Source organism: Melanaphis sacchari, unplaced genomic scaffold (assembly GCF_002803265.2).
Source record: "Melanaphis sacchari strain LSU unplaced genomic scaffold, SCAv2.0 Contig0_pilon_pilon, whole genome shotgun sequence".
NCBI classification, from domain to species: domain Eukaryota; kingdom Metazoa; phylum Arthropoda; class Insecta; order Hemiptera; family Aphididae; genus Melanaphis; species Melanaphis sacchari.
The window spans coordinates 15951313-15978010 of record NW_020270366.1 but is presented as its reverse complement, the minus strand read 5'-3'; the positions used below and the strand labels follow the sequence as shown (position 1 = coordinate 15978010).

The 26698-nt window shown below is 27.6% G+C and overlaps 3 protein-coding genes across 6 annotated transcripts; 2 read left to right on the top strand and 1 right to left on the bottom strand.

Moving 5' to 3' along the window:
- The first annotated feature begins 43 nt into the window (after positions 1–43).
- Positions 44–26698, top strand: LOC112595708 (39S ribosomal protein L11, mitochondrial). 4 transcript variants are annotated; one of them, XM_025341010.1, is made up of 10 exons: positions 44–353; positions 1742–1887; positions 1976–2113; positions 19002–19183; positions 20767–20992; positions 21055–21383; positions 21494–21704; positions 23101–23383; positions 23956–24266; positions 24335–26698. In XM_025341010.1, the coding sequence occupies exons 5-10, from the start codon at positions 20775–20777 to the stop codon at positions 26658–26660; spliced, it is 3678 nt and encodes a 1225-aa protein (XP_025196795.1). In that variant the 5' UTR covers positions 44–353; positions 1742–1887; positions 1976–2113; positions 19002–19183; positions 20767–20774; the 3' UTR covers positions 26661–26698. The 4 variants fall into 4 exon arrangements, with proteins under 4 accessions (XP_025196795.1, XP_025196802.1, XP_025196809.1 ...); XM_025341017.1 differs by lacking the exon at positions 1742–1887 and having other exon boundaries at positions 2050–2113; XM_025341024.1 differs by lacking the exons at positions 19002–19183; positions 20767–20992; positions 21055–21383; ... (2 more) ...; positions 23956–24266; positions 24335–26698 and adding an exon at positions 11703–12432 and having other exon boundaries at positions 92–353.
- LOC112595738 (selenide, water dikinase) lies at positions 13941–15777 on the bottom strand. The gene is made up of 2 exons (XM_025341040.1): positions 15527–15777; positions 13941–15291 (listed from the first exon to the last, which is right to left on the bottom strand). The coding sequence occupies exon 2, from the start codon at positions 15285–15287 to the stop codon at positions 14055–14057; it is 1233 nt and encodes a 410-aa protein (XP_025196825.1). The 5' UTR covers positions 15288–15291; positions 15527–15777; the 3' UTR covers positions 13941–14054.
- Positions 19375–20032, top strand: LOC112599949. The gene is made up of 2 exons (XM_025347083.1): positions 19375–19950; positions 20024–20032. Exons 1-2 carry the CDS (start codon positions 19375–19377, stop codon positions 20030–20032), a joined length of 585 nt encoding a protein of 194 aa, XP_025202868.1.

Below are 26698 nucleotides of genomic sequence, written 5' to 3'. Positions count from 1 at the left end.
GGCAACTTTCACGCACTATTTTTCGTTCCTTTGTAATACAGACCCAGTTATTATAGGTCTACGACTTGTTCGGCGTTATTATGCGTATCCTACACTCGCGATGTAATGTATCAATACAGGTATTTCGGTAGTAGCTGGTGTCTATACTAGGTAACCGTGTGGATAGTGATAAATAATGGTGAATGTATTACGTACCGAAGAGTTACCGACTCCGTTCGTAGAAGTGTACGCGACAGATTACCTGTATAGTTTATACCGTGTCCGAATGTCCGACTACGAAGAGCGTATTACCCACGATAAAAAAACGTAATTAGGGTTGGCGAGACTTGAAGCACCATTGCCCCCGGATGACGGTAAATTGTTTAAACATTTAAGGACGGCAGAATCTTATTATTGCTCTTAAAGTTACGAGCAACAGGCCACAAGCCCATAACCGTTATCATTAATCAATTAAAAGACATGAACATTTTTATCACATTCATTACTCATTTTTATCATGTTGTAAGATTATTTTATATGGTTAATATTCACACAGTAACACGTTGTATTGCTTGAAAGTCGATAAAATAAAATAAATGGTTGATGTAAGTCCCCAGATATTTACATAGCATCCTTAAAATCATATTGAAAGATAACAACTCAAGGAAAATGTTTTCTTCAGTGAAACAAACAAACGTCTAAGAACGAGTTATGAGGCTATTTTTTAAACTTAGATATTTTCAATATTGAAAGCAATGTATAGTTAATTTTTTAAAGAATGACGATGTATTAGATATGTATTATTTAAAAGACAAAATAATTGTAATAAAATAAAATTTAAAGTTATTGATTAAAGTAGATATACCACATATAGTGTCTCAAAAAGAACGCCGGAATTAAAACTTCTATGGATCAAACATAGGGGGGGGGGTTAAATTATTTTTTATATTGTCGCAAAATATGTACTTATTTAATACTTTGAAAATGTTCTATAATTTTGGGGGAGCTAAGCTCCCTCAATCACCGTCCATGGAATCAAATTTATTTTTACAAAAATAAATTTAATCTATAGCAGTTTTCAATCGGGCGTTCTTTTTGAAACACCTATATGGCTATATACATAATACATTAATGTGAATTTATTTTCATTCTTAATGCCAATTATATATTAACAAAATTAGTAAATTAATGAAATGGAGTTTTTCACTTATAAAGAAAAAATATAAAGATGTAGCTGAGTAGCTCTACTCTTCTAAAAAATAAAAATATTGGTCTGAGATACGCCTATATAGTTAGATACTATACTTGGTTTTATTTTAGATTTTAATAACTTCTTATTAATAAACCATTTAAATATTATATACACATAAATCTTAAAAGCCTATAACTGAGTGGGTCGTTTTATGGTATCATATTTAAATCTTATTTTCAATATAAAATTTTATTGCAGTTTATGCGGCTTTTAGTTAACATTATTGCGTTATAGATACTTTGTATCGTTTTAGAATTTAGCCTTTAGTCGGTACAATCTGATAAGTTTTCAATGTTTTAAAAACAATAGTAAATTAAAACAAACAAAAAATAAAAAATGGATTTGTTCTTTCAAAAGTTTCTAAATTAAACAATAGACATTATATTGTCTTATGATGAAGAAATCTAAAGATTTAACTGACATACGTCTTGTTTTTAAATTTTGAACAATATATTGTGTTCTTTTAATTTCCTTGTGTCCTAATAATTACAGATGATTTATTATTTTAAGGGTAAAGTAATTGAGGTAGCTTCACAAAAGCTTTACCTAGTGCGTCAAAACTCAACACATTTTGGGTTATTTCATAATAGGTATCGTATTAAAAATCGAATACAGGCATATACGACCGCAATGACAATGATTGAATAAAATATTAGGTAAAGTGTAGTCAATACAACATTATTATCACGTGCAGAACGTGTTAATGGATGTTATTATAAATTTTAATATAATATTATTTTGTAGCGTCATCCGGTTCACAATAGTTGATCATGTTATTGTTTTTTTTTTTCAAAAATGGTCGTGCAAATATTCTCTAGTATCCGGTTTCCAAATTCCATAAGCGGTACAAACCGGACGTGCATCATGCTTCTATCCACATAGGTAATAATATGTATGTAAATACCTACGAATATGTTATACATATTTGTAAATATGTAATATTTATAATATAGCCATCTCTCAATATACGATCTACCGTTGTTTTCTGTGGTATCTAACTATAAATATAAGTGTAGTATGCGGTTTACTAATGTTTTGTGTTTTACCATAGATCAAATGTTCGCATTGGTATTTTATACCATTTTATACATTTTATCTTTTTACTTCTTAATCCATCGATAAAATTAAAGGTAATCTACCCGAACTACATCGCCAATCATAAGCGTGCCGTGTCAAGGTGAGTTTACTGACAGCATAAAAATAGTTAGAATAGTTAGATGGGTTAGTACTTAGTGCCGTTTGTGGTATACAGAATTGAATACCAGTTTAATGGATTATAATTTATAGATAACCGACTGAAATACTTGTAAAAGAATTTTATAACACTTTGTTGGTTGAAGAATCCACCACAGTAAATACTAACAAAATTATGGTTTACTATCTTGTGCAACAAAATACCATAAATGTGGTTGTGACTAGATTAATTTCTATAGAGACATATCTTAACGTCTATTTTAAAAAGGCAACAATTTGGAGGTCCTGGTAAGATTGTTCAAATTAAACATGATAAGTAAGTCGTTTATTATACTATAATTTTTACTACGGTGGACTACGTTCATTGGTACACCATATATTTTTTTGGTAGACTGCATATTGGAAGATAGCCAATAGTATTATAATAATTCAGGTTTCTTTATCTAAAAGTGATTATTAATATATTAATAAAAATAGGAAAGAGTCATGTTATTGCATCGAAGACTTGGTTCCCAAAATATTTGTTTCCGTATTGAATATCTATAATGTACCTTGCAAGTTACAATAATGCAATTAATATTTCTTGTAAATTTTATAAATTTAAAGTTATATTTATTATTTTCTATACATTTAGTTGATGTTTATAATGTTATGCGAGGATATGTCTATCTGGATGGTTTAGGATATTTGCTTCCAGTGGCGACTATTATTAATTTACTATAATGTGTGTTTCGAACTTCATAAAATCATTTAAAATATCAATGCATTCATTATTCAAGAATATAAAAGTAGAAAAAGTAAGTGTATCAGTCAATATACTCGAGATATAAGAATATAGAATTTGTGTCTTTAGCATTTATAAAGTTAAAACATTTGGGCATAAATTTTATTCCATTGAAGTGCCTACATGTTAAAAACTTAAATATAAACATTGTTTAGTATAATATAACATATTTATTATATTATATATCATAATATAATATGTTCGTTTTTTATTTATTCTTTTATATAAATATGAACCTTAATTTTGTAACAATGTCACTCGATTCAACAGTTATTTCAAGGTTACGAAGTGAAAGATAACAACAATGCTATTACACTAATATTATTATTCGCTGCATGATTGATAATTAAATAGAAAATTCAGATTCGTGATGGATAAAACACAATTATATAAGTAATATGACTGCGCTTTTCTAAGTTTAATAACCAACTGCTGCGGCGCAACAAAATATTGGTATACACATATGAGTACGGTGTACCTATAATATTATTATGTTTAAATAAAGTTATTTTATTTATTAAACGTGTTCTACATTCGTTTTTTGTGTACGAAATATAATAATACTAATAATGAAAGGTCACTATCTCACCGCAATGGTCTGGAACGGCTATAACCTTCTACTAAATACCTGCTTTAAGTATAAATATATAATTTACTATAAATGTATATATGTCAGTGACACACTATATTTTTTGTTATAATTACATAAATAATAGAAATATAATATAAATTTATAATATCTTTATCTACGTTAGTTTTAAAAACGAATTCACCAAATTATGTTAGTTTAATTGAATATGAATAATACGTAGCTACTATACCTAAATATAAAATATTTTTTTCATTTTTTTTCATTTATTAATTTTTTTTATTGTGTCAATACACTTAGTATTCTTAAAATTTTAAATATATAATATATTAAGCGCTTACGGTGTACATCACAACATCATTTTAACATTAATATTTCAAAACTTTATTATCTATATAATTGCATTCAATAATATCTATGATATGATGTATACTGATAAAACATTCAAGTGGTTTTTGATTTAAAATTTTAAAACTAACTGAATACATTATACTGCTGAACAAATTTACGTAATATTTGTCGCAATACATCACCATGACCTATAAATTTGGTGAATATTTTAGACAATTATTTCCAATAGCCTATAAATTAAACAAACATGTATATTATCTATTAAATACTTTAAGGATTAAGGAACTTTAACCCGTAATTGCTTCATTTTCCAACCCTCTTTTAAGAGAGTTTATAACTCTAGTATAAAAATCTGAATGAAAAATAACAAAAATGTTCAATAAAATTGTATTCACACATTAGAGTGTGACTACATTATAGAATACAATATTTTCAATTATTTATTTTTCTTCAAATGTAAACTCAATCTTGATTCTCTCATGACTTTTACATCGTAAAATTGTGAAAATTATATGTACAATTTTTTGATTATGTGTCTTTTTACATGTAACAAAAATCCAACTTTTTCAAAGTTTTATCCCCGTGATCAATTAATTGTCATGGTAAATGAAAATTTCATTTGGAATTGTTATATTTTCAAGATGAGCTAAAAGTTAGTCACTTTTGTTTATAGTGTGCTTAAGGACTTAATAAAGTTAATACACTAAGCAAAATAAATATACATAATAAATAATACATTACAGTTTTAGTATCGATTTTTTTATAATAAAGTACAATTAATGTACTAATATAATATAATAATGGAGTAATATTTAAATACTAAGAAAAAATATTTTATATTTTTAAACATTAAAAATAGGTACCCATACTCATATTTATTGTTTTTGTCAGGAAACGTAAATGTAAATGTAGATGAATAATATACTAAAATATACTATGATTTAGTAATATAATATTCAATCTGTTTATAGCCTATGTAATGTAGGTAATTATATTATCTATAATGCACCTAGCTATAATATTTAACTACAATGCCGTTTACTAACTACTTTACACACGTCTCTGAAGTACCGATTAGATATTATTTACTATGGGATCGAGCGCATTGCACGTGTAGTGTTGATAAATTAATATATTATTATAATAAGCTCCTTATGAAAATAAGGTTTAATCAATACTAACGCTTATTTGACGAATTCGTGTATATGTGTCACATTTAATGGTAGTTCCAAACTTGCATGTATACGTTTATGTACAATACATACGATGATATACGTAAATCGTAATTTTCCTTATGACGTGCCCATATCGGTTATATCACATGGAATACCTACCTATTATTACTAGCGTTATTGAAAATCAAACTGTAACGAACCACCTGTAACGTCTAAGAATATACTATTTATCTAATGCGAATAAGTGCATAAAGTGTACGTACTATTATTATAAATGGACAATGATGCTATATATTAATATATTGATATGTATCTTCCTTAAGATATTCACCTGCAGCCAGTCCTGCTATCAGATTATACACCTAAATACCTATTATAAAATAAATGCTAAAATGGCTTAAACTGCATAAGAAAATTATATGATTTTAAATAGTGTAATATTACCAAACAATCTATTTATATTAGGTTTTAAAGCTTTTTACACTCTACACGGAAAACAGAAGAAATGCGGAACATAATGTAATAGGTATGTATATAATATAATTTCTCACGTTTAAATATTACGTGGCGCTGATTGACTGCTTGAGTCCAGGCATTAAAAAAATATTAAAAAAATATCTAGTTAGGTATGGATAAATATTTAAATTTTTATCTAAGTATTTATATCTTAGTATATTAGTATTTGTACATTTTAAAATGCTCATTATTAAAAACGTAAAAATAAGCGTATTAGAATCACTAGTTTATATTCTTACATTTAAATTTGATAATAGGTAAATTCACTGTAATATTAAACACATTGCAGTGAGTTAAATGGATTATCCAGACCGAATAATTTGTTATGCATTTGCAATAAGATGGAGACACTGAAGCGGGTGTAGCGTACTCTTAACCCTAAATTTGTTTTAATTTATAAATCTGATTAAGTCTTAACCCACTAAAATATCTACGAAATATTATATTTAATATTTTAATGTAAGAAACTTATTGTTTAAGAAAACATATATATATATATACCATATGAAAAAAATACATAATTTCAAGTCGTTACAAAATAATTTTCTCGGAAAACATTTTATTTTTACTATTTTTATCATTATAATTTTTAATTTTTTTCATTATTTTGGATGACATCATGCATTTTTTATTTCATATTCTATTATTTCTATTTCGGAATGTAAAATTAAAAATGTATGTTGTCGTTAAAAAAAATATTAAAAAATTATAACAAAAAAAGTAGTAATAACATACTTTTTTGGAAAAATGTTGTTTTTTAATAGATTGAAGTGATTATAAACATAATATAAATAACAAATGTAGTTTTATTCTACACCCAATATCTTTAGGTTTTCATAATCAAATATTTTTTTTTGTATAAATATTCACATTTTAGAATAATTTTAATGCGCTTCATTGCCCGGAACCTTAATTCATGTCTCTTTTTCACCTCTTTAGGTTTTATATTATTTAAATTTTAGAAAATAAAACAGAGTGGGTAATCACTTTTAATTTTAATTTTTATGCTAATAGATACATTGTAAGTACTAGTTACCATACTTATCGATATATTATTTCATGTTTAAACCTTCCACGCATAATTAAATATAATATTATTCACGTTTGAATTTAAAATTGCAGCGATTACATAACAATTAACAATAATATACGTATATAAAATTTGTATAATATACATGTTGGAAGTCAGCATACTGTGTTAGTAGTATTAATATCTTTTATTTATGGGGTCCTATGTTGTCAATTTTTATGAAAATTGAATATTGAAGAATTAAAATTATATTTGATTTCATATTATTATCTATCTTATCTGTTATATTAATTAAACAATTATAGTATTAAATTTGAATTGGACGAACTGGTCATAGGTCAATATTCTTTTTATTTCTAGTTAAATGACTAGTTTTAGATTATCCATGTTTTATCAGAGGTTATTTTTTTAAGTTTTTTATACCAAAACCTTGTTTTATAATTTTTAAGTTATTAAGCATCATGATGCATCATCTTATTTTAAATTAAAATATAAATATGAAGACAACTCTAACTAATATACACATAATAGATTAACTATCAAGATAAAAAACCTTTGGAAATATAAAGTTTATGTTAACTTTTTTTTTAATTACCTACTTAAATATTATAAATTATGATATTATAGAGTTACAAAACTATACGTCTTGTTTGTTTAATGTATCCATAGTGTATAATGTTTTAATAATTTATAATATTATCTGATGGTTTGAAAATAATCGAATTTATGTTTTACTTTTTTAGCTTATAGTAAACGGAAATTTATATATTTTGTATGTTTAAAACGTTTTGAGATAATTACTTTGTGCTTATGTTCGGTAATATTCGTGTAATCGTGTATATATTACTTATATTATTTATAGGTAAAAACTAATATCCTATTATTAACCTTTTAAACTGCTGAGTAAACAAGCATTCAAGATAAATAGGTGACTATATCTAAATAATAATTAAATTTTACATTAACTAAAATAGTTTTAAATAATACTTCGTTTGTTTTTTATCGGTTCTGTCAAGTGTTCTTATTATGTTCAATAAATTTATGAGTATTATAATTAATGTATTTGTAGCATTGCAATTTGATTTAAATTTGACTAATATTATTTTAATTTTTAAATATTCAAAACTTGAATAAAATACTAGGTAGAAATAAATTTAAATACTCGCCACTCGCTTACTCTAAACGACGAGTGTAGGACACAATTACTATATACAGTAGACGCCGCTTATAAGACTCACGGATATAAGGTTCAGTCGCTTATTAGACTCAAAATCGTCTGGAACGGTCCGGACGTATCCAAATACATTAAAAAAAATCGGTTATAAGACTTAAATTTCGTAAAATAAATAGTAGAAAATAAATTTTTTTGGTTATAATTTAGAAATAAATTGGTATTGAAAAATTAAATAATATTTGTGTTGATTATTTCTAGTATCTGTTGGTATCTTATAACGTATAATAATTTTTATCGCAGATAAAAGTTCACATTTATCGCAACGATAATTGTTATTATAGTGTACTGATTATCTGGCGGCTGCACAGTTATTGTAATATGTAATATTTACCTATTATAATTTTAGTTTTTTTATCGGGATTATTAAATTTATTCAATAATAAAGTATGTAATATGTGATATGTGTTAATGTATTAATATCAAAACAAAATATGTAGTAAAATAAAATGTATAAATACGTTATTATTTTTTTTTCCACTTCGCCTATAAGACACTCATTCGGTTATAAGACTCACTTTGTGCTGGTCCCAATGAGTCTTATAAGCGGCGTCTACTGTATCAGGGGTGGGCAACTGGCGGCCCGCGAGCCTTTTTTATCTGGCCCGCGCTACATTTTCAATTGCATTAGGTATAGGTATAGAATTTTAACCTATGTCCTATTTCATTATATACAAAATAAATGCTATTCAAAATATATATTTTGAATGACCTTTTTTTTTTTTGCTTTCTGTGTTCTGGCCCACTATATTTTAAATTTCTAAAAATTGGCCCTATAGTAACTTTGAGTTGCCCATCTCTGCTATATATAGTAGTAGGTACTAGGTACTACACTTATCATTAAGTTAGTGTAAAGTGACTGTATTATCAAAGGATAGATAAAATTTAATTTAATCTATTCCATGGTATTAATGTAATGAGGATTTATTACATTTTAATTCAATGTTAAACCACTTTATTTTCTTTGTACCTACCATACCTTTTTTATACAAAAAAAGTTCCGTCATCCTATAGATACTTCCAACTTTTAAGTTATATTTAATTATTCAGTTTTTCTTTTGAGTTTAATTATCTTGTTTATTTTGAAAAGTAATTGAAATTTTCTATTTTACATCTTTCCCCTTATAGTTCCATACATATTAGGGTGTTCCTTAGCCATATGAGAAAAAAAATGTTGGTCTCACCTTCCAAATCGGTGTGTATACATATAAAAATGAACTTCAAAAATGTTTAGGTGAATCAAACAAAGTTAACATGTGCCGACTTGAAGTTATAAGTTTGAGCTTCATACATTTTTATATAATTCTATATATTTTCGTAAATTTTTCGTAAACCGTTATGAAAATCGTAATTTTTTGTGGAATGTTTTTTTAAGTAAATTAAATTTATAATATAACATTTTTGATACATTTATTTATTTATAAGATGCATAAACTTTAATTTCTCCACAAATGCATTATTTACATTTTATTATTTTACTATAGATTAAATTTTAATCATAACTTACAATATTGAGTAAAATCAATAAAATAAATAATATAAATTATAAATATAGGCACCATAATTTTAATTATACGTCATGTTGTTGTTAACGTGTACTTTTTTTACAATTGAGATAGGTTTTTGATGTTCTTGTACACACATTAAGACATACTATTTTTGTTCTTCATCCAATGTTAATGATGCATTAAAATCTTCCATCAATTTCACTGCCTTTTCTGCAGTATCATTGATTATTGAAAGTGAATTTATTAAACTTTTTATGTTCATGAAATTTGTACTTGATTCCCAAGATGTTGGATTGTTTTTTAAGAATCCATCGTCAATTTTGAATTGAAAAAATAGTTTCAAGCTACTCTGTAATAGAAATGCATCAATATTTTTTACTGAAAAAATATAAAATTGATCGTTTTTGTTTTACACTAATTTTTAATTTTTTTTATATCTATTCAATAAATTAAATATTTTACTTACCTAAAAATATATTATCTATTTGATTTGGTTAAATAATCAATCATTTGGTTGGATTTTTCAAAGCTTTTACTATTTGACGCTTTGTCTCAAATGGTATAGACTATAAAATCATCAAAGATATATAACGCAGCAGTTTCTTCAGTTAAGTACATTATAAATGATGACATGTTTTTTTAATCGATACTTTAGATATATCTTTATCAATTGCTTCAAATGATTTCAAATCTTGTATAAATTGTAAGTCTTGGGTTAGGAGCTTTTGTTGGCAAAGTGCAAATAAACCAAGCTTTAACATAAAATATAATAATACAAATAAAAATCTCTCCAATTGTCTTTTTAGTAGATTCAGCGGTATTATAATGATTTCTAAACAAAAATATTTCCAAACAATAAATTGCTCGTGCCATCCACTGGGCTTGATGCATAGCACCAGGAGGATGAATTTTAATATTGTTTTTAAAATCACCATCAAGAAACATTAGCACTAATTCTAAAAATTCACGGTTACCTCCACGAGAGTAGTTAATTTTTGATAAAATTGAGGATATTTTCTTTCACATTTTTGAAAATAGCACCACATGTTTGATCTTCAATCCCATTATTATATTTATTAATATGTATTTCATAGCATTGTTTTTGAAAGATTTTAAACAGCGGAATACTTGAGTTTGTTGTAATTTGAGGTATTTTAATTTCAAAAACGGCTCTTAAAATAAGCTCGTAAATATGATGTCTACACGTAAGATAATATATAGTAGGTCTCTAACTTTTTTTTCAATTAAAAGTTTTAATTTAAAACACATGCTCCATTTAAACGACCTGTATTGGATACAGTTGTACCACAATTGGTTAATCTTATTTCACAATCTTATCGTCTATTATTTATATAATACGAAAAAATAAAGAATTAATTACACAAATAAGTAGATATGAAGTATACAATATGACTGTGAACATTATATCATTTTACTCAATATTGTAAGTTATGATTACAGTAAAATTATATATGTATTACATAAACATAAAATATTGAAATAAATATTTGGTATTAATTTATATTTTAGATAAATTCAAAGTACCTACTGTCCAGTATATCCATTAGGTACCTACCCAATTTTCTACTAGAAATCACTTTTGAAGCATCTTACTATTTACCAAATATAAAACGTACCTACCAATGTACCATTATGTTTAAATAAAAAAACAAAACCACATCATTATAAACCAGTACATTCATTGTATCACTCAGAATTTATATCAAAGGTTGTTACCTATAAAATGTATAAAGTATACGATTAGATTTTTAAGTTTATGCTTTATAATTGTAACCAGGCCATCCATGGAAATCCGTGTTTGTTAATTTTAAATTGTAATACACTACACAGAAATTAGATCAGAATAGTGTGGCACTCGTGCTTGCTTGTTTACAATTTTTATATCACACATATCTTAGCGTAAGTGGTTATTTTTATTGCTTATCAATATTATCACTTAGATCACATGGCAATACCATGGAGTCCAACACATACAGATAACATTATCTATAATCACGGTTTCATATTTTTATAATAAATATTAAATTTTCAAAATCAATGATATATAAAAGATTAAATGTTCATTGTTTTAGACAATTAGACGTGAAAATAACTACTGACCAACGAGTCGTGTCAAATACCAAGACACAGAATCCAACTGTTTTAAGCCATGTCGAAGTACAACGCCAGTAAGTTGCGACAAATGAAACAAGGTGTTGAGAAAATTCAACACGGTAAGTTGAAGACCAACATACCGGCCGGCATGGCCACGCCGGGCCCTCCTCTCGGGCCAATGTTGGGTTGCAGGGGCATTAACATTACGACATTCTGTAAGGACTTCAACGAGAAGACTAAAGACATCAAAGAAGGCATACCTCTACCGACCCGAGTACACGTCAATCCGGACCGAAGCTATCAGATATCAATAACAAAACCACCATCCATGTATTATCTGAAACAAGCCGCAGGCATACAGAAAGGAGCCATGAACCCTCTGAAAGAGACAGCTGGAATGATTACACTCAAACACGTGTATGAAATAGCGTTGATAAAACAGACTGATGAGAATCTAGAGTTTAGAAACCTAGAAGAGATATGCAACATGTTAATTTCTACTGCCAGGTCTTTGGGTATTAAAGTAGTCAAAGAATTGAATGCAGAAGATTATCAAAAATTCCTAGAAGAACGAAAAATTGTATTAGAAGAACGAAAACGAGAATTACAAGAATTGAAAGAAGCAAAAATGTTAAGAACATCATAGTTAGTTAGTTAATCATCATTGTTAAAAGTAGGTATCAATAAAAAATAGTTCTATACATATCATTGCGTATTTACTTTTATTTTAATTTTTTTTTTTCACTGACAATTATCTATAAATTTAGGTTGAAAATGCATTTTAATAAACATCATTTAAATATAGAATCAAAAATGTCTTTAACACAGGGATAAGTGGTTAATTGAATAAGAACAAAGGAATTTAATATCACAATTTCCTTTCAATTGTTAAAAAAAAATGTGATCATAGTAGCGATTATTTCTGATTTAGTCATCAAAGGATTTCATTGTATAGATCCATACAGTCACAGATAATGAACTTTACATAATTTTAACTAGTAGTTAATTTGTATTTTGATTTTAAAATTGTCAATTGCAATATTAATTATAAAATTATTTTTTAAATTTTATTAAATGCATTTTAACACAATTAGATCATTTTTTTTTTTTTTTTTTTGAAATAAAATATTAGAAAAATCATTATAACAAAATATCTAGGTTAGTTTAACTTATTATTTTTTTTTTTTGAATTTAAATTACTTTGGTTAATCTTATTTAATTAAACAAATTATAATCTATTGGAGTACTTTGAAACAATATTGAAAAAAATCAGGTACCTAAAATTTTATATGAATTTTCATTTTTAGAGATATGAAAACAACAATTTAGAATTTAGATTAAAAATAAAATATAATGATTAGTGGAACCATTTAAAATTACATTAAAAAAATTGTAAAGTTTACACTTTACAATTTTGGTTATATAAATATTGTTAATTGCTTTAATTTGTTTAAAGCAAAGACAAAAACATACAAGTTAGTGTAAAGCATACCCAACAGCAAATTATTGCAGTATTTTTTAGTTAAGTTCAACAATATTAAGAGTAAGTTTGACAATATACATGTTTAAATAAATTAATTCCAAAAAATATATTATTAAGTTTTATTGTAAAGAGTTATTAAAATAGAAACAATATAATATACTTTGTGTACATATTACTTTGAACTTTTTAAATACTATTATATATATGTATAATTATATTTTATACATAAATACATAATAAGTCTAACAAAACATTTATTTTAGTTTTAATATCATTAATTGGCGCTTATTGCTCAAAAGTCATTTATGATAATCGCATCACATTAGTTAATATTAACATTGAGGTTTGATATAATAGTATATTGATATTAACTTACTATAATAATGGTAAACCATTAATTGGATTTATAAATACATATTACATTCGGTCCTAATATATTTTAATTTAAAAACGTAAAAACTAATAGCAAATTTACAAATTGTATTCCATAATTTCTATATATTGTACAATAAATTGTTTAAATTTTTTTTAGGTCTGTAAAGATTACAAACCAATTTACGTAACCAATACATACACATATTTCTTTTTGATTAAAACTACATAAAACAAAAATATAGACTTTAATGAATGGTCAATTGTAATTTAAAGTATTTGTAAGAATATATACATTTATCTTTTAAATAAATCTAGCTGTGGTGAAAAATACACAATAAAATAGAATAAAACTACAAAAAATTAAGATTTTGTATAATTTAAATCTTGAAATGGAAAGCTAGATATTTAATAAAATAAAAAATGTATATTTCTTACAACTTCCCAAGTCAATGGCACTAATTTAATTAGAGTCCTACCACAGTTCTCCATCTTTTTCTTTAGCTGGAACTTCTATTACTCTAGGTTTATCTATTATTCGCGCAGTGCGATTGCCTTTCTCCACAATACCTATGATCCATGCCTGATACCCTTCTACTTTTTCAATATCCTTGCAATATGCTGCAGCTTGTTCTCTTGGTAAGCAAATTAAAAGTCCACCTGATGTCTCAGCTGAATGACCTTGTAACAATTGGAACATATTGCCACATGCTTTTGCTACAGATGCCATTTTGGCAATTACTGGAAGATTGTGTATGACAAATGATACTTCATTTTTTTGATGTTTTGCTAATGTTTGGGCATGACCTAATAAACCAAAACCAGTGACATCTGTTGCACCATGAGCATTGTATTTGTGCATCAATTTAGCTGCAGTTTTATTTAAACGAGCCATTGAGTCCATAGAACGTTGATAAGCTTTTCTCACATCCTCTTCTGAAACAATTAGTTTTATTCTATTCCATTTATCTTGTTGGTCTACCCACTGATGAGCATTTACAGCAACCTGTGTTCCAAGAGGTTTGGTTAGTACAAGAACATCACCAACAACAGCATTATCTGGTATGATAAATTCATTTGGTTGACAAACAGTAGTAGCAACACCTCCAATAGTACACCATGGATTAACAACAGTTTGCCCACCCGTCACTGTAGTACCAGCTTCAAAAGCAGTTTCTTTAAAACCTTTCATTATTAATGGTATCACAACGTCTCGTTCTTTTTCAGTCATTTTAGTAGATACAGAAAGTAACATGAGCATATTGTCACATTCGGTCACGCCCATGGCATACAAGTCACTCAGAACGTTAGAGCAAGCAATTTTTCCCATGACAAATGGATCGTCAACAAGAGGATAAAAATAATCGGTTGTCTGTACCAGTGACAGGCCACCGTGCCTAATGGGTACGACAGCAGCATCCATCCCAATACCAATTTTGGTCATGGTCATGTGCATGAAGTGAGACTGTTCACCATGGCCATTTTCATCCTGTTGGAAACCTTCCAGGAGCTTGTTGAGCACTTCTTGGGGCACTTTGCAACCACGTCCTTTGAGGTCGGCAAACCTGGTCAGCTTAAAGTGCGGGTCCAGGTCATGGATGAGCGGGTCGAAAGGTCGCCGCAGTGGTATCTGATCGTTCTGTGCCAGCTCAAGTCGTACCATCGCCACATTGTCTTGGGCAATGTTTGTGTGTATATAATCGCCCATCGTCCTACACACAAGCAAACAACGGTTAGGAGTAGATTAATAGAAAGCACAACGATATTAGTTCGGCAGACAACGAAACAGCAGGGCAGCTGCGACGATGATAATGACTACTGTATGAGCTTCACAAGAAACGGCAAGTCGTCAGTGCATCGTCCAGACCCACATCGTTGCGCGCGTGTACGCTACGTTCACCGCTGACGGTGTATAATGCAGCAATAAATGTTGTTCGACGCACTTACGTTTACGTGTTATGACGCCCAAGTGCGCGAACCGGTGTTTTAAGTGTTTTAACCGTTCAGATCAGCAAGTCTTCTGCCGCTACCAGTGACCAGACCAGCGGGATCGTAAATTGAAATTTACAAATTTACCGGGAAACAAGTATAAAGTACCAACAAAACTTGGTGGTAAAAGATTAATTTTGTAAAGCAGCAATCAATGAATTTCACAAACACAACCCCAAACAAAACAAACGACAACGTAGCTCCTGAATGCGGTTGCGTTTGCCATTATCCCGTTGATTATCGACAGTGTAACCATCTCGCGGCGACAACAAATCGGCCATTCAGTGGTTCCGACGGCTGTACTGTCTACACGTGATACGAGCGCGCCAAACAACTATGTGTTTAAAATTACGTCGTTTAGTTTGTCGTACGATGGCAGCATTAACCTTCAGACGGATTATATTTCTGTGAATATTCTGCCCTTTATGTATAATTAATTTTATAAATTATATAGTTATTTAAAAATCAAAGTGTCTTAAACACTATATTATATACAGTAAGTGAGTAGGTAACTTCTAAGCAGTAAGCCTGTATGTTGCAATAAATAAAAAGTTAAAAACTTGTTTTAATAAAACCGATGGGTGACTATGATGATACAAATGTGCAGTATTAATAATATTTACGGTAACAAAAAATTTAAATAAACATTATATTTTGTATCAATGATATGCAGTGATGTAATTGGAAAAAATAATATGCATGTTGAAATTTAATATTATGCCATAATTTTTTTTTTTATTAATTTTTATTTGAACGTCTACAATTAGGTTAATAGATAACATTAGGAATTACGATTTATTAATTTATAAAAATACCATAAAGTATTTTCTTTCGTAATTTATTTAATCTTTTATATTACTTTACGTAGGTTTTCACAAATTTAGACCTGCGTTTAATGGCAAAGAATTCAATTTTATTATTTGTTTAACAATTATCTGTGAGTATACTTATGTACTAGTTTTCTTCGCTTCAGTAAGAATACTGTAATAACATTGTTCATGAAAAAAAAAAAACCATTACTAAAAATTAATCTTAATCTATGAATAGTTTTAGATAATATTATACAACTAATAAAGATATTTTAATTGATAAAAATAAAAATAGTAATAACTGTTTTTGCAAATTTGTGTTTTACATGTTTTTTGTATTTTTTGAATATTTTGGAAGGTTCTAATATTTGTTAAACGTTTAGTGAAAAAATTCAGGGAGGAGTAATAGTGCTTACCCTAGTCCATTCTTGTTCACCCTTGCCAATACATTTAGGCCAATGAGTGTATGGGTGTTTATTTTATTTAGCAGCTTACACGTTTATCAATTCATTAAATTTATTTTTTATCTAATACCTATAGTGTCTAAACATGTTTTTAAATTAATTAAGCCTAAGGTTTATTATGATTATAACTTCTTTATACTATTGTTGCTGCAGGAATATAATCGTTCAACTAGGAATAATTTTGTTTTACTAAATATGTAGTATGTAGGTTACATTGTTACAAGTGTTTTAAAATCCACTATTTAAAAATCACTTTAGTAAACAATAAAATAAATATTAGTCAATGTTAATAAAATGAAGACAAAATTATTTTTAAGTCATAAAAATAATGTAATTATAACATAAATTTGAATTTTGTATTTACTATACAAATTATTCTAGTGACTAGAAGATTTTTTTACCGTAGATAATTTTCAAACAGTACAGAAACTAACATTCCAGCAATTAATTTATATAATAATAATTCATAATGTATTAATATGGTTTATACTTTATATAAGTATAAGTATAAAAATGTAGTGAGATATATTTTTACTGCTGTAAATTATCTATGAATTTAAAATTGTTTTCATTTTCCTCTTGAAAACATTTTACGCATCAAATTTAAATAATAAATATCACATAACATTTATTGAAAAACAATAAGCTAAAATCCAAAAACTACAAAACATTAAGTGGTTATAAAATCAACCAAAATATTGTTTTTTTTTCTTGATATGAAATATGACTATTGACCATTTGTTTGTAATATGTATCATAGTACCTATTGTAAATGGAGTGTTCTGTAAATAAATAAAAATAAGCGAATTGTTCAAAAGGAAAATATGTACTAAAAGTGTAAGAATATTTTATACTATGTTTGATATTTCGTTATTTTTTGTGTGAGAAAAAGTATTTTACAGTATGATATTTGAGAATTTTATGATCATTTTTTTTTTAAGAGAAAAGCGCAATATTTATGGTTTTTGAATAATCTTAGAATAAAATTACAATCACCTACTACCAAAGATATAGAGAATAATATTTTTGAGTATTTGACATATTGGTTTTATACTCTATTATATGACTTAAAAAATGGAAAAAGTTTTGATAATAATGATGATACTTTTAAAAATTATATGAAAAATCCATAAAAATATTATTCTTTATTATTTTTGTAATGGGTAATTTTACTCTATGATTATTCAAAAACATAAAAAAAATGACTGCGCATGAATACGTTTTATCTAAGCTGTGAGTGGGTCAGAATAAACAAATATAGTGTGCTGATATCTTCTTTAATAAGATGATTTGTCATGTTCATATCTTACATTGCAAAATTTTAATTCTATATTATTTAAAAATAAATAATCATTAGATTATTTAATTAAGTATACTTATCAGTTATAACCATTATTTAATTACCTAACTACCGGGGAAATAGTTTTACTGAATAGAAAATTATAATTATTTACAATTATTGTAAAAAAATCTTAAAATGCTTTTCGTTCAAAAAGGTTTAAATTCAAATACATTTTTTCTATAGTTCTATTCATAAGGTTATCGATAAATAACGTCGATTACTTTTTGTTAATTATATTATTGGCATAATAATAAATTATATTAATTAATTAATTAGTAAGTTATTGCACAAAACAATTATTACTATAAACATTTAATAAATTAATAAAATCTCACGATTAGTTTATTTAATTTTGGTGAACCATTATATTAATTAGTTATTTATGCAACTTGGCTACTTGGCATAATATGTTTTATATTTTATCTATATTATTAATGTATAAAAATTAAAATATACATGTTCATTAAATTTATTTTTTCATTGAATTAGTGATGAAAATTACATGATAAATGTGTAATGATCTTTTCAAACAAAAATACAAGATTGTTCCGCATTCTTATATGAAATTACTTCACGGGTGAACAGCACCTGAGTAATAACAAAAAAAAAATAAAATAAGTAATACGAAAAACATCAAATAAAATTGTTTTTATTTTGAAACACATAAATTAACAAGTATTGTTGAAAACAAGAGGGATTGCGTGTTGATGATTCCGTCAGAATTAATGTTATTTAAAAAATGTCACGACTATGTACACGAGTGTATACATGTCTATTTAAAATAACAACAAACTCCATTGTTTATGTTTCCATTACAGGAGATATCATCGCGTTATATATACAAGCATATGTGTAATATGTCTCAAATCATGCCGAGTTTTCAGAACATAATGTTAAAGAAAAATTAAGTGGTCACTAGTGCAGTGCTTGATATTTTTAATTTGTTTCTTTACGTATTTAAACAACACAAATTCGTCCAATATATCGTTCTACGTTCTTGGTAAGTGATTCGCAATTGGCATTTATATTTTTTTTATGTGATATGATATGCATATTGCATATATATATATACAGGGTGCGGCGTAATGGACTCCCATATTTCAAATAATCATTAGCGCGTAATTAAACTGATTAAATTAAAGTGGTTTATTTCGCTAGATTAGATTATTAATAAGGTTTTTAGTCGTCATCATGCCGTGGTCTGGTGAACAACGTGGTTTCGTTATTGAGGCATTTTTCAAAAACGCTGAATGTGTGATCGCGACACAGAGAGCATTTCGCACTCGGTTCAGTTTGAATCCAAACGAAAGTGTCCCTGATCGGAAAACGATTTTGAATTGGGTACAAAATTTAAGAGCAACGGGATCTGCAATGCCTAAAAAACCGGTTGGACGTCCTAAGTCCGTGAGAACACCGGAAAACATTGCCGCAGTAAGAACATCGATAGAGCAGTCTCCGTCGCGTTCTGCTCGGAAACATGCCTCTGCTCTCGGGATATCGGATCGAACGGTAAGGCGAATTTTGCACTGTGATCTTAAATTACACCCATATAAGATTATGGTAACTCAGGAATTAAGTCCAACAGATTGGGGAAAACGAAAAGATTGCTGTAATGCAATCCTTAAAGTTGTGCCTCCCAACGGTATTGTGTGGAGTAGCGACGAAGCACATTTCCACATTTCTGGCACAGTGAACAAACAAAATTTTCGTTATTGGGCTGCTGAAAACCCTCTAAAAATACACCAACGACCTCTTCATAGTCCTAAAGTAACAGTTTGGTGTGCTTTGTCCTCGGTAGGCATCGTGGGGCCTTATTTTTTTGAAGAGGGTGATGTTACAGTTACTGTGACTTCCAACCGGTACTGCGAGATGTTGGAGAACTTTTTACGCCCGAAAATCGAAGAGTATGAAAATAATGATGTCTTCTGGTTTCAACAGGACGGGGCCACAGCTCATACAGCCCGTTGTTCTCGTGCTGTATTGCAAAAAATGTTTCCTGGTCGCTTGATCTCTTTAAGGGAAAACATTACATGGCCTCCTCGCTCCCCTGATTTGAGCCCATGTGATTATTTCTTATGGGGATACCTCAAAGCTGAAGTTTTCAAACATCGACCAAGAACCATTGAAGAACTAAAAGAGGCCATCCGTCAAGAAATCTCCGCGATTCCACTCGATATGCTGGCGAAAGTGATGGAAAATTTTCGAGAACGGCTCCATATGTGCGTTGCTCGTCAAGGCAATCATTTAGACGATATAATTTTTAAAAAATAATTTAAAAAAAACCTTATATAATATAGTTTTTAAAAATAAAAATTTTTTTTCTTTATCTTGTATCGTTTTTTTTTAATTCACTTCGGAAATGTGGGAGTCCATTATGCCGCACCCTGTATATATACATAATACATAGGTACTGGCGATACTGCCGATTATCAAATTCAATTGAAATTGTGAACTACATTATATTTAAATTTATTACTTAAGACACAATAGTGATACATTTTTTTACATTAATAACACTATTACTTTAATGTACAATTAATGTAATTAGTAATAATTGAATTAAAGGAACATTTTTTGTTGCAGATAATACAATGTTTAACATTGTTTGGTTTGGAGCGTTGCTCTTATTTGGTACTTGTTTAACAAACGCACAAAATCCAAGTATTTTAGTGCAACCTGGAGGTTATCCGTCTAACGTTTTATCTATAAATATCAATACTAAAAAATGTATTCATACCGTTAGTGATCATTTTTTAAGTATTGCACTTGAACCATCAACTTTATTTTCGGCATTGCAAAAAAACCTTGGGTTTGTGTTCATAATTGTTGTATAATCTTTCCTTATAAATTAAATTAATTTTTGTATTATAGATCAGCCACCATTAACATGGCTAAAAGCTTAAATCCAGCGTACATAAGGATATCTGGTCCAGAATGCAATTTTTTTAAGTTTCAAGGAGGTGAAGACATTTCGAAATTGTCACAAACCCATCCCGTAAGACAAGGGAGAAACAATATAACGATTACTGGCTGGCATTGGTCACAATTAAATGAATTTATTGCCAAAACTGGATTGGATTTAATTGTTGGCTTAAATGTTATGAATAGACAACACGGATCGTGGGATCTTAGTAATACCTTAGATCTTATATCATATTCGGATAAACATGGTTATAATATGGCGTTCCAAATTGGCAATGGTAGGTATAGATATTTACCTATAGTAATGAAAGTATGAAACGAAAATTTAATACTTCTATGTTAAATCTACTTATCATAGCAATATAATAAATCTAATAATATTATTCAGATATTCAAATGATTGGATCACGTATCGATGGTTTGTCACTTGGTAAGGATGCAAACAGATTACGTAAAGTACTTGAAGCGTTCCCTAGGTACATGAATTCTCTAATTATGGGCCCTGACGTTAGATCGTGTGAAACTCAAGAAGAAGCTCGGTATTTAAAGAATTTTATTATAGAATCTGGTCCTTCACTTTCTGCAATATCATACCAAGTGTAAGTAATATAAATGTTTTTAAATATGAATAACTATACATAACTTTTAAGTCATAAGTTATAATATAAATGACTTTATCTATAAACGTGTTTTTAATTTTAAGATTAAAGATTTCACACTTGATCATCTAATATGTTATGAAATAGTTATTGTAATGTGCATAAAATTTATAATTAATCCTTGCGTTTATAAACACTAAATTATGAGCTATAAATAGCATTAAAAATTTGAAAACAATATAATTAACAATAATATATACGATTGCATGTATAATAACATTTTTAATCTTAATTTTTTTAATGTTAATTTATTTTAAATATTTATTCATTTCTATTTATTAATAAAAGTAACAAGATATATATATTCAGCAGTTAGTGTGGAAAAATTCCATTTTAATATACGACCAACTTCGTTAAATTTAAATTTACAACAAATCAAATTCTAATTTAAAACATTTTTGACTAGCGAATAAAACAAAGTTCAACAAAATGTATTTGATTCAAATCTGAAATCATAATATACGAGAATGTACCTAATAATAGAATTTAGAGCTCTAAATAAATAAATTAGGTGTAAAAACCATAAATACATGAAATAAGTAAAATATTTGTTTATGTATAATTTATTGCTAGAACTTAAGAGCCCGTCAATAATAAACATAAAAAAAGTTAATTAAAGAATGCATTTTAAATTTAGACAATAATAATGCATTAATACCTTCAACTAAGGGTTTGTTAAATTATGTATTTAGCAGCATTGTAATAGATCATCCTCTTCTTGCATAAAAATGCACCTTACGTTTAAATCTGGGCCTTATAGTTTATACTAATAACTAATAAGTATATCTAATCTGTAATCATATATTTTATTATTTTATTATATATGTAATACTTTATTTTATTGTTTATAAATTTATATAGATAATCTTATTTGATAAGTATGTTAAAGAATAAATAATGATTGATATACAATTAATATAAATAAAATTTGTTAGTTATCATATTGTATGATAAATGTTTTATCCTTATAACTACTACAATATCATACCTTTATCTCCATGAATTAAGGGCAGGGTATATTATTTTGTGTGTATAAATATATTATAATATTCATAACAAAATAAATAAAGATTTTTAAATTTTAAATTTTGAGTAGGTATTGTGGGGGGAATAAATATGACAGTTTGCAGTTTATTGGGGAACAATATTGTTATACATTTTTTTATTATTATTTTAAATCCTATTTAGATTTACTTACAAGCTTAATTTAAAAGTTTTTTAATAATACAAAACTCAAAAATACTTAATTGTATCAATTAATATTTGTTTCGTTTTTTACCAAAGTTATTTACTAGGTTAAATAAAATAATTAAGTTTAATAATACATTTTTTTTAGACCATTTTCAAGTGAGAAAAATATTGAGAATCCCGGCGAAATATTTAGTTACATACAAAATCAAATGGAAGCTCGAGTGTGGCAAAAAGATTTGACAAACAAATACCTAGGAAAAATAGCCACGAAGAAACCATTATGGATTGTAGAATCGGGAACTAAAGATAGAAAAGGAGATTTCATGGATGGATTAGTTTGGGCACAAAGACTATGCGCAGGTGCTCGAGTTGGAATAAATACCATTATGAGGAAACCATCGTTATCATCGCTAAGTGAACCAACTGCAGTAATTACACAATTTAATTAAATACATTTAATTTTAAATTATAATATTTAAGTTTCGATAATATTAAGGTTAATCAAAATTTAATTGACTTTCGGATAATTATATAAAATAATTCTAGAAACTTTAAAAGCAATTTAAATTTTACTTAAATTAGTTTATTATTCTTTAGGTTTAGTGCTTTAATTAAAATATATAGATTTTAAAATTTAAAAACGAATAAAGTTTATATAATTTATTATGTTCCCACGGAAACGTATTAAACTATTTTTAGTGAATTTTAACTGTAATAAAGTGATTATTATTCAACACATAAGAAGTTTAATGATTGATATATAATTAATATTAAATATAATATAAGATAAAATTACGAAAATTATTTTTCCATTTAAAAGTATTAAAATTATTACATTTTAAACTTATAGTTAGTGACCTATCTATATTTTTTATATGAATATATAAGAAGGATTAAAAATTAATTAATTATAAATTTACATTAAAACTTAATAATTATAATTTTTAATTATTTATTTAAACAGTATTTATCGAGAATAACTAAATCATTATTTGTGTAGGATTATTGGGTATCAGTTCTTCACAAAGCTTTGGTTGGACCAGAAGTTTTAGACATCAAGATTTCGTCTGGAAACAAAACACGTTTAGAAACAGTTACCCATTGTACGAAAATGTCACCATACGACCCCAATGAAGGAATATTAGCCCCTGAATACCGATATAATAGGGGAGCAGTTGTAGTTTTTGGTGTAAATATGGGATTAGAAACAGTAAAAATATCATTGAAAACAGGACAAATACAAAGTTTACCATTACATCAATATTTCTTGACTGCTAACAATAGACAAACCAAAAGAGCATTAAAGTCTTCGTAAGTGGAATATAAAATTATTGAATATATCTTGTAATCATATAATAGTATTTATATTTTTTATTTAGGTCTACTATGCTTAATGGACAAAAATTGATTTTATCACCTGACGGTGATCTTCCGATTATATCACCAAAAGTTCGAATATCCAACCAATTGATAACTATTCCCAGTCATTGCGTATTTTTTTTAGTATTACCAGATAGTAAATCAAAGGCATGTACAGTGGTTCAGATCGAAGAATTGAAAGATTCTTATAAAAATGGAGTCAAGGTTTTAGATCAAGAAGAAATTGACGAAACCGACTACAATACACCAGTATTAGATCAAGAAGATGAATCGGTATCAAATGAAAAACAAATGTATGTTGCATTCCGTCCTAAATATATTAAAACCAATGATGAATTTATGGTTGAAAGACGAGAAATGTCTCAACAAAACAATGAAGGCTCTCCTAATATTGAAAACTTGCAACAATCTGAACCACTGGTAAAATATGTCACATTTTCTAATAATAATTGGCTTTCTAAATTCCCAAAAACATTAAATAATCGAGAATATTCTGTGGAGTCTCCGACATTTTCTTCAACCGAAACTACCACAGTAGAAATACAAACAGAAAGAAGTCCACCACCTCCTCCTCAAAGCAGAAGAGAAAAATATCACATTCTCGCACAAGCAGTTGCCGGTAAAAGATATCCAGATAAAAACATCCGATCAGATTTATACTCTAATTTAGATTCTGCTTTATTATCTCTTAAACCTTCTCAAAAGTTAAAATTAGTAAAAAGATCAGCGGATAACACAGATTTTAGTTCAAAAGAACTAGATGCCATTATTAAAGAATTTACAAACAAAGAAATATTGCCAGTGGATCCATTTTTAAAAACTGACCATTCTTCTTCTGAAATATCTATTAAATCTAATGAGGATCGTATGAAAACACATGATCGTTATAAAAAAGAATATACAATAATAAACACTGAACTTCCCGAAGTAAAAAAATCGGAATTTACTTCACAAACAGTACAACAAACCACGATTACATCAACTCCTCCAATGTCAACTGCAGCTGTAAATAAACATCATGCAAATCACGATAGTTATGTTCAAAAAATTAAAACCAGGGCAGAACAAGCTTTAGCCAAAGCAAACGAAAAAAATGCTCAAAAAATTAAAGGGAGAAGACAGCACGATAAATTTAAGGAGGAAGTTAAAAATCTTACTGTACAAGACTTATTAATTGAAAAGCCGATAACGAAAAGTACAAAATTAATTACTGAAAAATTGTCAATGATTACAAGTACACAACCAATAACCACCAATACAGAACAACTGCCAAGTAAAGAGAACATAACTAACTTGATTGAAAAAATAAGATATAACCGCCAAACGAATAGTACAACTACGGATGGAAATATTAAAATAGGAAGACCTCGAATCAGTTTGAAATCGAAAAAATATATCAACCATTTAGATTTGGAAAATGCCAAAACTACTCCAATAAGTTCTCCAATAACCGAAATAACTCATTTTGAACCTAATACTACAGAAATGCCCATCAAAAACACTATAAAATTGAGGACTTTCACATCTGTACCAAAAACTTTGAACTTTGCCAAACCTAGAGTTATAGATATAGCAGAAATAAAAAATGGTAAATCAATAATAAGAGAAAGTCGTGAAACAACACAACAACCATCACCAAAATTTAAAATCAAATCAGTTTTACATCCTTTAGGGAAAGTAAAAACTCCACCAAATGTCGATATGGATCAAATTGTAACCAATGAAAAAATCACGGAAAGATTAGTTGAGAATCTTAGGGATGGGAAAAAAATATTACAATCCGAACATATTGTTAGTCCAGTAAAAAAGAATGAGGAAAATAAACTTGAAAGTAAAACTAGTTTATCGGCAGCTGTTAAAATTAAAGCGTTAGAAGAAAAATTAAAAAATCGTAGAATAGAAATAGAACAAAAACTTCAACAAAAAATTCACAAAGTCAAGCGGTCTCCGAAAAACAGCATGATTGAAGATGACACTGAACCAGCCTTGGAACATAAAATTATTAGGTATCCCCGGTCGGTAGCTGACTTTACAGTTAAACTGAATGAAGTGAATACATATGTAGACAAAATCAAGCATACTATAGATCCAAAAAACAACGAAGTCACAGAAGACAGCTCTATGGACTGGAAAAATAAAAACGAAATGAATATTTTATCAGAAGACAGCGGTCTTGACAATATAAACATTAAATTAAAACGTAAATCTATTTTTGAGGATATAGATGATGATGATTATAATAAGATGACTATTAATATGGTCAATAAATTGATTAGCCATATGCAGACATTTTGGAAGTATTTAAAGAAAACATTCCAATTTTAAACCAATATGTTAAAACAATAATACAATTTAAATATAAT

Excerpts from the sequence above, each read along its gene's own strand:
- LOC112595738 (XM_025341040.1), bottom strand. The coding sequence starts at position 15,287 with ATGGGCGATTATATACACACAAACATTGCCCAAGACAATGTGGCGATG.
- LOC112599949 (XM_025347083.1), top strand. The coding sequence starts at position 19,375 with ATGCCGTGGTCTGGTGAACAACGTGGTTTCGTTATTGAGGCATTTTTC.
- LOC112595708 (XM_025341017.1), top strand. The coding sequence starts at position 20,775 with ATGTTTAACATTGTTTGGTTTGGAGCGTTGCTCTTATTTGGTACTTGT. Across the intron at positions 21,384-21,493 it reads GGCGTTCCAAATTGGCAATG|ATATTCAAATGATTGGATCA; the intron begins GTAGGTATAGAT and ends AATATTATTCAG. Across the intron at positions 24,267-24,334 it reads AAAAGAGCATTAAAGTCTTC|GTCTACTATGCTTAATGGAC; the intron begins GTAAGTGGAATA and ends TTTTTTATTTAG.